The sequence below is a fragment of the Xenopus laevis genome, chromosome 7L (genome assembly GCF_017654675.1).
Source record: "Xenopus laevis strain J_2021 chromosome 7L, Xenopus_laevis_v10.1, whole genome shotgun sequence".
Classification (NCBI taxonomy): Eukaryota; Metazoa; Chordata; class Amphibia; order Anura; family Pipidae; genus Xenopus; species Xenopus laevis.
In genome coordinates this window covers 13,349,218-13,360,811 of record NC_054383.1, presented here as the reverse complement: position 1 = coordinate 13,360,811, position 11,594 = coordinate 13,349,218, and the positions used below count along the sequence as shown (strand labels likewise).

General features: G+C 39.8%; 1 protein-coding gene across 1 annotated transcript; it reads right to left on the bottom strand.

Annotated features, from left to right (window-relative positions):
• Positions 1-137: 137 nt before the first annotated feature.
• On the bottom strand, positions 138-10,240 carry LOC108696093 (claudin-10). The gene is made up of 5 exons (XM_018225123.2): positions 9,781-10,240; positions 3,837-3,998; positions 2,155-2,236; positions 1,952-2,059; positions 138-264 (listed from the first exon to the last, which is right to left on the bottom strand). The coding sequence occupies exons 1-5, from the start codon at positions 10,238-10,240 to the stop codon at positions 138-140; spliced, it is 939 nt and encodes a 312-aa protein (XP_018080612.2).
• Between the last annotated feature and the right edge of the window lie 1,354 nt (positions 10,241-11,594).

Below are 11,594 nucleotides of genomic sequence, written 5' to 3'. Positions count from 1 at the left end.
GGGTACAAAAACACATACGGGGGAGGTAAAAATAAATGGATGCCCTGCATATAAACAGCAGAATGATGGTATAAATGATTTCCTTGCCATTCATGGTTATTCGTTTCTGTCCCAGCTCACGTGACTGTGTTTCCCCATCAAACATAAGCATTCTTGTCAAAGTTCCTGGGAATTGCTTTTTGCGCTTTGTGGCCATTGCTACCATTTTGATTGTTTGTCCGTGCTGACCGAACAGACGTGACTCCTTTGTAAGAATATGTTATTCTACAAGAAAAATAAAGGAATTGCATTATAAACGGTCTACCTTAAATTGAAATTGTCTAGATCATTGTATTCTATAGCTTTAAAGGGGCTACCTTTGAGTTAACTTTCAGCATGATGCATGATGAATTTACAATTGGTTTTTATTTTTTCTTATTTGTGGTTTTCTTTGAGTTATTTAGCTTTTTATTCAGCAGCTCTCCAGTTTGTAATTGAGACGGTCCAAATTACCCTAGCAACCATGCACCAATTAAATATGAGACTGGAATATGAATAGGAGAGGCCTGAATAGAAAGATGAGTAATAAAAAGTAGCAATAACAATATATTTGCAGCCTTACAGAGCATTTGAATTTTAGATGGGGTAAGTGACCCCCATTTGAAAGCTGGAAAAAGTAAAAAGGAGAAGGCAAATAATTCAAAAACTATAAAAAATAAATAATGAAGACCAATTGAAAAGTTGCTTACAATGAGTTAACGTAAAGGTGAACCACCCATTTAAGTATTTCTTTCAGCAGAACCAGAGGCCCTAGCCCAAACCAAACAGAGCCAGACCATTATTCTTCTTAAGGGGTGGTTTACCTTCAAGTTAACTTTTAGAATGTTACAGAATGGCTAATTCTAAGTAACTTTTCAATTGGTCTTCATTATTTATTTTTTATAGTTTTTTTAATTACTTGCCTTCTTCTTCTTCTTCTTCTTCTTCTTCTTCTTCTTCTTCTTCTTCTGATTCTTCTGACAAATGCTCTGTAAGGCTACACATTTGGAGTTATTGCTACTTTTTATTGCTCATCTTTCTATTCAGGCCCCTTCCTATATTCCAGTCTCTTATTCAAATCAGTGCATGGTTGCTAGGGTAATTTGGACCCTAGAAACCAGATTGCTGAAACTGCAAACTATAGAGCTGCTGAATAAAAAAGATAAATACATCAAAAAACACAAAAAATAATAAATGAAAATGAAAACAATTGCAAAATTCCTTAGAATATCACACTCTACATTAAACTAAAAGTTAACTCAAAGGTGAACAACCCCTTGAACCAGGTCCCCAAACTTTTGTCACATTCAATTGTAAAAACAGTTGGGAAGTAACACGAGCATGGGGACGGGCGCAAGTCTATAAATTTAGGGGCTGGAAGTCAGCAGTTCTTGGTCGTGGGCAAGGAGAACAGAAGAAGAGCTCAACCAGGACTTTATAGTCCTAATGACACATTCAGACAGATACAATAATACAAAGCAGGTCCATAGTGAAATTTGTGCCACATTCAGAGCTCTATTCAGTGGGGGCCAAAGAGGAATGACTGCCCACTGCTGCACATTATGGTACCCTGCAGGGCAGTGATTTTAAACAATTAGGAAGAAGTGGTACAGAAGGTCAAAACGGCAAGTAAAACAATATGGAGACAGTAACACATTATATCAGTGTTGCATAACCTGTGGCCATTTAACTGTTGTTGAAGTTCCAGCACTTACAGACACAGATGGCTATCGAGGGAGGCCTGGAAGTTATACCTTAAAAAAAGCTACAATTTTAGAATCTGTTATGCAGAGGGCTCTACCACCTCTAAATGTGGTCTTGTTCGTTGCTGCTGTGACTTGAATTCCTATAGACCTAATGGGGCCCTAGGCTGGAGCCAAGGGAGCTTTGTACATAATGCAGCTCTGGGCATAACTATATTCATTTCTTCTACCTTGGGGCTTTGATGGTGTCATTCAAAGAGAAGCAGAGGACAGCTCCTCCAATAACACAGAGAGCAGATCCACCCCATCCGATGAAGAGCGCAGCCCCCAGTTCATATCTACAGAGAATAAGGAAATGTTTATATTATTCAGTGCAAAGTCTCTACTGGCCAGTTATTATAGTAACTGGTTCTACTACTTTCTGCCCACTTACTTCTGCTCCAGGAAGGTTGGATCAAAGAATTCTGATGTGATCTTGTGAGCGTAAAGGGACACCCCAGACATAGCACAGATACCTGAAAAACAAGAACACAAAGTAATATAACCCTACTCATATCACTAAGGCCTGGAACAAACTTCAACTTTCAACTCTTCTATGGTTAATACCAAGGTCAGTTCTTAAAGGGATACTGTCATGGGAAAAAAAATTTTTTTCAAAATGAATCTGTTAATAGTGCTGCTCCAGCAGAATTCTGCACTGAAATCCATTTCTCAAAAAAGCAAACATATTTTTTTATATTCAATTTTGAAATCTGACATGGGGCTAGACATATTGTCAATTTCCCAGCTGCCCCAAGTCATGTGACTTGTACTCTGATAAACTTCAATCACTCTTTACTGCTGTACTGCAAGTTGGAGTGATATCAACCCCCCTCCCTTTTCCCCCCAGCAGCCAAACAAAAGAACAATGGGAAGGTAACCAGATAACAGCTCCCTAACACAAGATAACAGCTGCCTGGTAGATCTAAGAACAACACTCAATAGTAAAAACCCATGTCCCACTGAGACACATTCAGTTACATTGAGAAGGAAAAACAGCAGCCTGCCAGAACGCATTTCTCTCCTTAAAGGACAAGGAAAGGCAAAAAAATAAAATCCCATTTTTACTTTCTTTAATGAAAAAGAAACCTTTCTCCAATATACTTTAATTAAAAAATGTGTACCGTTTTTATAAGAAACCTGACTTTATGAAGTGAAATTCTCACTTCATTTACTGCTGTGGATAGGACTTGTCAGATGGTCCCTACCTGCTATGGGAAACAATTATACTTATGAACAGCAGGGGGAGCCCTCGTCTAACTTCCCAGCCATGCAGAACTCGAGCAGCTTTGTTTATGACGATCCCTAAGCAGCCCAGACCACACTGAGCATGTGCAGGGTCAGGGTCAGGCCAAGATGTTAAACAAAGTTGCAAGATGACAGCCCCCTGTGGCCAACTTTGAAAGCATAAATCATTTGTTTGATTAGGCTTGTGGTGCAGTCAGTTCATGCTTATGTTTAGTATACAAAATACAGCATTTCTAGCCTTATTCTACTTTAGACTTTCCTTGTCCTTTAAGTGCAGGCAAAAGTCACATGACCAGGGCAGCTGGGAAATTAACAAAATGTCTAGCCCCATGTCAGATTTCAAAATTGAATATAAAAAATTTTTTTGCTCTTTTTATTAAGTATCCCTTTAATATGTGCATGCCCCGAGTGCTACATAAACTGTCAGTGAAGGAAAATGGCGAGGGAATTAAAGAAGAGAAAAATGGGAAAACGTTGATTCAAAAGAAACATAAAAATATGTCCATTGGTCTTAGGCAACCAGTTCCTTAGTCTTTGCCTCTGTGTTTCTTTTCCAGATAATTGTATTTACTGTCAATTCCAGGTACTGAAGGGCCCATCGGTTGCCTCTGGCCAAAGACAAACATCGTTTATGACACCAGTTCTAGCTGTACAAACTCAAACTGTTTCAATTCAATCCTCAAATATTACACAGGCCCAGTAACAAAGTCTACCTGTGAATATTAAAAAGGCGTTGACCAATGTCTTCTTCATCTCATGGGCAGCCAAGGATACCACTGACCACTGTTAAGAACCTGCTGTATTGCACTTCGGCTTATGAGCACTCACCACTCATGATGTAGAGAAGACCTGAGAAGCAGGTGATTTTTGCTTTTGTGTTATCGGATCCTCCAATCTTGGTGCATTTCATCCCAACAAGGGCAAAAATGGAACCAAAGAATCCAAAACTGACAGCAGCTATCAATAATCCTCGACAGACCTGTATGTGCCCTGGAAACCAAGGAAAGATACACAGTTAAAATACAGTATATTAATAAGCAATGAACCCATTTGAACAATCTTTATCATTGTGAATATAGAATTTGGGTGGGTTACTTTGAAATTATTTATTTTTTATTTCATTACATTGCAATTCTCCTTGGATCTTAACTATACTTTACTTACAGCTCATAGGCCAGGTATGGGACCTGTTATCCAGAATGCTCTGAACCTGGGGGTTTTCTGGATAACGGATCCGTCTGTAATTTGGATCCTCATACCTTAAAGCTGGCCATAGACGCAAAGATCCGATCGTACGGATCCTCGATTCGTGCCATTTTCGGATCGTGGGCGGAGTGTCCCGACATCGGTCGTGCCATGCCGATCGGTCGTTCGATAGGACAGGTTAGAAAATCTCTGTCGGCTGCCGATAATATCTCTGCATGTATTGCCGATCTGACTCAGAGGGAGACTGTCACTAGCTTTGGTCTGACATAACTTTTGTACGATTGCTGTCAGGGGCAGAACATTGGCTGATCTGTTCTTTTCTACTTTATTTGATCTGAAAGGTTAGAGCCAGGTCCGGAGATGGGAAAGTCCGATAAGTCTGATCGTTCGAGGATTTGAACGATCGGATCTTTGCATCTATGGCCAGCTTAAGTCTACTAGAAAATCATCTAAACATTAAATAAACCCAAAAAGCTGTTTTGCTTCCAATAAAGATTAATTATATCTTAGTTGGGATCAAGTACAAGGTACTGTTTTATTATTACAGAGAAAACAGGAAATCAATTTTTAAAAAGTGAATTATTTGATTTGGAGTCTGTAGGTGACGGCCTTTCTGTACGTTGGAGCTTTGGGTTTCCGGATAACGGATCCCATAGCTGTACCCCTCCCAATGGGTCTCAAACACTGTAGGAAGAAATGGGTACAGAGTGGGGTTCCTCACTATCGCCAATAATAGAATAGACACAGGCAACTGTATGTAAAGATGAGTGTAAACCTTAGCAAACGCATCATGTAGTACTTGTTTGGACTTCTGCACAGATTTGTAAGTGCACACACACAGACTAAAATAAATTAGACGAAAGAATGCTCATGTCCCACACCTAAACCAACTTATCTCCCACTCCCACAAACCTCTTTTACCAATTGACACATTTCATCTTACCAAAGGCAAAGCTTTCATATGAGACCTCATTCACAAATCCCTGGAGCCCTAAGGAGCAATCCCTAGGACTTGTCCATTATGGACTTTGTGAATCAGGTTCAAGATGTGAACATGCCAAAAGTTAGGCACCCCCACCAAGTGACTTCTTTTACTTTCCTTGTGCCGATAGGGCTGGCGCTCCTATCAGCAGAAAACCGTACATGCCCGGAGGTTCTTCTAGCGACCACCATGGAGGGATCCTCTGCCTGCTTCTTTGGGTCTTCTTGCAGTTGTGCATGCACAGTAGAGCGGAAAGCTGGACTTTAACGAAAAGCCGGCTATTTCTCTCTACTGTGCATGCGTCTGCCCCGGGAAATTTGAAAACTGATGAAGTAGGAAGAGTATCTCTCTTTGGTGCTCGCTAGAAAAACCCCAGGGTGTCAGGAGGGTTGCCACCTTTTCTGGAAAAAAATACTGGCCTTCCTATATTTTTGTGGTTTTTCCCTATAAATAACATTGGCATCAAGCAACATTTTTATCGGCCAGGCCGGTATAATACTGGCCAGGTGGCAACTCTAGGTGTCAGGTAAGTAAAAATAGTCACTTGGGGGTGCCTAACTTTTGGCAGCCCAATTATAAAATGCTAATCCTTCTCCTTTAAGATACAGTGCTGGGAAACACAGACAGTGCTGTATTCATGGAAAGGTGCAGATCTTTGTGCTTCATTCTGCAGTGGAAACAGCCCTAACGGTGTAACCTGCAAGGCAGGGGATACAGTACGAAAACTATGATGGTTTGCCCCCATTTTTTCACTTTGCACCCTGCCCAGCTTACTGAAAATGAGGCTCTGCACTGCTGGGCAGACACCTCCCTGAAACATCAAAATGCCACAATAAACTAGCTACCCAAATATGATCGGCTATAATATGTGCTCTGGCTTCTGCCTTGAAAGGACCTGCAAATGTTTCGTGTCGCACATTCACATTTACTGCTGCCATACACGAACAATACAATACATACTCCTGATAACTGCAATAGTAGCTCCAGTGCAATAAGTCAATCCTCTTGTAAATTTTTGTATAACCGGTTATGTGAGTTACTAACGTTAATAAAACAAAATGCTGCTCCGGGGGGGGGGGTGAAAGAACTGGATTGCCTGGTCTGTAAAATAAAAGGTAAATAGCAGAGTACCTGGAGGAAAGCCATGCAAAAATGGGTAGAACCTAAACACTTCATGCAGAAGACAGAATCAGTCCCAATTGTGTATTGTATTTTGTGTATGTGTAGTAAGTGCCATGTACTGGATTGGAGTGGTTTGCTAACAGAAGTGTTTCATCTGTTCAATTGCACCAGTGCAAATGTATGCAGTTTAGCATCTAAATCACACACTAAAAGGCTAAAAAACACTGGAAAAGTGAACCTTGTAATTTAACTTGAAGCTTAGGAACAATTGGGTGGGGTGGTTAGAATATTCCTATGAGCATAGCTAGATTTACCATTAGTTCAAGTTCTATCAACTAAACAGCACCCTTTGGCACATGGTGCACTTTGCCCATAATATTCCTCTGAGAGAGAACCACTGTGATTCTGTGAAACGCTGATAACTGTCTCCACGGACCTTTCAATTATGTAGGTACGGGTCCTGCCTACAGGCATCACGAGGTTAACACAGTAGTCAGGTAATGAAAAGGAATGTATGTAGATGTTAGTTATTAACTGGCTCATTAAATGGCTCATTAACTCTTCAGACTTAGCACAGAGAAAGATTTATGGGAAACATTGACTTGGAGAACAACATCCTGTAATTATTCATAAAGGGAAAATACTATGAAAATATCATACTAACAAGTTAAGGCATGCACATAGAACAGCTCAATGCAAGAGGCATGATTAATGTTGAGTTTTAATTGTTCTTTAATCAGAACGGTGGCCTGTGTACCTGCCAATGAAGCCTGGTGTGGGATCTCACAGAAGATAGTGAGACATTTCCATGTCCATGTCTTTTTGGACAATCTTTGAACATTTCGGTCAACAAATCAATAAAATATTAATAAATAAATAAATAAAAAAAAAGAAGTCCCTTCCCTTAGTCTACTTGGTTAGATTTAATGGTCAGCCCTGATTGCCAGCCACACACCCGTTGAGCCAAATTGTACATATGTGATTGTTCAGCTCTTGGAGCAACAGTTCATACAAGGCTCTAGGAAATAAGAAAAGACGAATACCTTATAAAAGAGTTTATGCTGCCAGTAGAAGACAAATAATTCCTCCCAATCTGACCACTATCCATTAGCTTTCACCTTTGTCAGTTTGGTGAAACATGAACAAATTAGCTCATTATATCCTAATGTATTTGGCCAGCTTTACTGGAAGATAAAAACGTAATTCACCTTTTGACCAAACCCAATAAATTCTTGGGCAACAACCTTCCACAATAATGGTCCCTAGCATGACTTGTCTTGGATGCTCCTTTAGATTGTGCTATTTCTCTCCCATTTGGAGCATTGTCCATGCAGAGGGACATTTATTCAACATATCAAACTTGTTGACCATATTTTATCAAAGAATCATTTCAAAATGATGGGTGGCTTCAGCTAGACATGTAAATTTAGAGCACAGTAGAGAATATATACCATATGTAGAAATTATGGATGCACCTAATCCAGGATTCAGTTCGGGATTCGGATAGGATTCTGCCTTTTTCAGCAGGATTCAGATTCGGCCAAATCCTTGTACCTGGCCGAACCGATATGCATATGCAAATTAGGGGCGGGAAGGGAAATCACTAGTGATGGGCGAATAAATCCAGGCATGGATTTGCAGCGAATTTCCGCATTTCGCCTACTGCAAATACATTTGTGAAACTGCAGCAAAAATTCACCAGCGAAAAATCCCCTGCCACAAAAAAATTTGGGGCATGTCAAAATTATCCCTCACATAAAAATTGTCACACGTCAAAAATTATTTGGACACCTAATGACTTTACTGCATTTGGACAAAATAGTCACGCGTGTAAAAATTGAGGCTCATGTCGAAATTGCAGTGCGTTAAAATTTTTTGGACAGATTCGCCCATCACTGGGGCTCATTTATCAACACTGGGCAAATTTGCCCAAGGGCAGTTACCTATAGCAACCAATCAGGGATTAGATTAGAGCCAGCTGCAAGTAGAACAATGAATGCAGCAATTTGATTGGTCGCCATGGGTTATTGCCCATGGGCAAATTTGCCCAGTATTGATAAATGACCCCCACTGACTTTTTGTCACAAAACAAGGAAATATTTTTTCCCACTTTTTCCTTTCATGAATATTAGGATTCAGATTCGGTTCGGTATATGCACTAATCTTTCATGAAAGATTCAGGGATTTGGCCGAATCACAAAAAGTGGATTTGATGCATCCTTAGTTGTAATGCAGAATAACCAGGGTTTTGGTAAGAGACTTCAGATGGCATTTGAACATACTGTTCTTATTCTCCAAATTTAAACTCAGACTTGAAGATGTATCTACAATGTCATATCTGTCTTGTCTCTCCTGCAGTCCTTAGCCAAAATAACAAAGATTTCACCAAGTACCAAAGAACTCTTCATACTACATATATATATATGGATATATATCCAGTGTTCTTGTGCTGACTAGGTGAAGGTTATCACTAATAACTAGCACACACATTTTTAGACATTTAGACATACTGTATCAGTTGTTTGCCACATAGATGTTGCTTCAACTATCTAAATGTACAACACGCACCGTTTTGTAATGTTTACAATATAGGGCCTGCACCTGACCCGTACCCGTGTCATCTTTCTCTTTATTTTACTTTTATGAGTGCCTCTGGTTCCAAGACAGGGAATCTGCAGGAGCAGTAGAGAAGTGTTCTTCCCCAATCTCACCCAACCCTAACCCACAATTGGTTGGTCAAAATTCAACCATATCCCACTCAACTGGTGGTCAACCTGCAGGTCACTGTGGGTTTCAGGTCAACCTGCACATCACTACTGGGGATTATAAACAAACTGTTGATGGACAGATCTCACCCATACACCACCTGCTTGACTTTCCCCAATACCATATAATTGAAATCAGCATAAATATGTTTCCCTGAAGATGACAACCATGAAACTGGTCTAGAGTTGGATTACTTTATTAATACCTCTTACTTGGACACATGCTGTTCCTATTGTATCTTAATCACTTTATAATGTTTGTGTGCAAGCTCTAAAACCTTCATGGACATGAAGTTCGTAGGAAGCAGGAATGGCATTAAAATTGTATAATGGCACTGCAAGTTGTCCCCATGTTTGCAAGGGTTTTCCCATATTGATATTATGTTGGTCTCTTTCTACAGTCTTAAAATACATGTAGGTGTATTAGCTTTTGATCCTAAACTGACCATAGTGTGTGTGTGCAATGTGAATGAGATTGTAAGCTCCTGTGAGACAGGGATCAATGTTAATTTGAGAAAACTCTCCGTAAAAGTGTTGTCTAAGTCATAAAAATAAGGGGAGGGGAAGCTTGTGTAGATATGGAGGTTTAAATTGTTTTAGTTGGTACATACATTTGATTGATACAGAGCCTCCATATGAAAAAATACGTTTTTCTCTTAAAACCCCAACGTTTTGTTCCCTAATATACTTTGCTTACCTTCTAATGCCAACATGGATGGGAAGTCTTTGCAGTTGGACACTCCAGTGGAGTCAGTTACACAAGTCTTCCAGAGATTGGACCAGAATGTAGCTGTGGTAATAACAGTGCCGTCGATACTGGAGACCTTCCAATAATCAGTGGGCAGGGTTGAGCTGACCAGCACCCATCCTGAGACTGCCAGGATAAATGCAATTATCTCTGAGGCCATGTGAGCCATCACAGTGATATGAGGAAGAATCAGAAGAACACCAGGAATAAGAACAAAACAAGAGCCTGAAATAGAACTGATGAATATTGGATGAAAGAAAATCAAATTAAATTGCAGATAGAGGTGAAAATTAAGCTTAAAATTGAGTGGAATTAAATAAGGCAGATAAAGGACTGTGGATAAATGTGTGATGGAAAATCCACCAGGAAGACTGAGGTGTTGTTGGCTATAGTGTTGTCCCATTAACATGAGTTCAATCCCTCCCTTTCCCACGTCCCTCCCTTGATAGCTTATTTTTATTCAAGGCACAAACCAAGCACAAGAGACCTGGGGGATACTAGCAACATTTTCCATAGCAGTCGCTTGGCAATTCTTGGAATTTAATACCCGTTATTTTTTTTTCCTGGAAAAGTAGTGGCCAGAATTGTTGGATACTATAAAGCTACTTTGTTATGTAGTGTAATGGACCAAAATGGGGCAACTGAATATTATCCCTATGATTAGTGAACCTGACCTGAACTGATTTTCGTCCATAAGGAAGATCTCCAAATGAAGATGCTCTTGGCTTTGGTAATCCATTATTAATTCTACATACATACATAAAGCATAAACATATCACCATTGTACCTGCAAAAGTTGGCTATGACACCATTAGGGCACAAAGTTGTTTGATCCTAGTCTTGTCAACTGCAGTAGTTTAATTAAGGAAAGGAAACCATAATTCCAGGTTTGCAACTATATCTTTCTCCCATTGAAACAAATGCATGACTATGTCCTGCCTAGGAAAAGGTGGGTTAATCTGACCTACTGGGGGTTGTCATATAAATCTTTGTTTATGGATTCCTGAAGGCTAATGAGCCCTGAGCTTTGCCACTTTAACGAGTTAATTAACGACTAGAAAAAACCTGTAACTCACACCTGTCAGAATAACAAATACAGAGCTTCGCTAAACATATATGAAGAGACAGGGAGTATAAAGCAGTGGTTGTCAGCGTTTTCTTCAAGCCCTTCTTGGAAGCCTAACTTTTGTTCAGGCCCATCTATAAGTTTTATGGATATGTGGAAGTGTTTAATTCAACCCTGCTCTAGGCCCTGCTAGACTCAAAGTTTGGGAATCACTAGTTTAAAGTATAGAGGTGGGAAGAATGATGGCAATTAGTGAGGACAGGGCAGATGGACACAGAAATGAAAGAGTAAATAAGAAAGAGAGACGTTGGGTAACCAAAGAAGGGTTGGTGGAAATAAGTAGAAGTAGAAATGCACCAAATCCAGGTTTGGAGAAAAAAAAAGATTCAGCCTTTTTCAGCAGGATTCGGCCGAATCCAAGTCCCTGGCTGAACCAAATCCTAAAAATCACATGACTTGTCATCACACAAACAAGGAAGTCAAAAAAATGTTGACTTTTTTTTCTCTTTCCCCCTCGTTTCCCTACTTTACATATGCAGATTAGAGTTCAGATTCGGGTCGGTATTTGCCTGAATCTTTCACAAAGGATTCGGCCGAATCTTAAAATAGTTAATTTGCTTCACCTCTAATTTAAAGTAAAAAAAAAAATATAGACTTAAGGGCCGATTCACTAAGCTCGAGTGAAGGATTCGAATGA

Excerpts from the sequence above, each read along its gene's own strand:
- LOC108696093 (XM_018225123.2), bottom strand. The coding sequence starts at position 10,240 with ATGTTAATGGGACAACACTATAGCCAACAACACCTCAGTCTTCCTGGT. Across the intron at positions 2,060-2,154 it reads CCAACCTTCCTGGAGCAGAA|ATATGAACTGGGGGCTGCGC; the intron begins GTAAGTGGGCAG and ends TATTCTCTGTAG. Across the intron at positions 265-1,951 it reads GACACCATCAAAGCCCCAAG|AATAACATATTCTTACAAAG; the intron begins GTAGAAGAAATG and ends TTTTTCTTGTAG.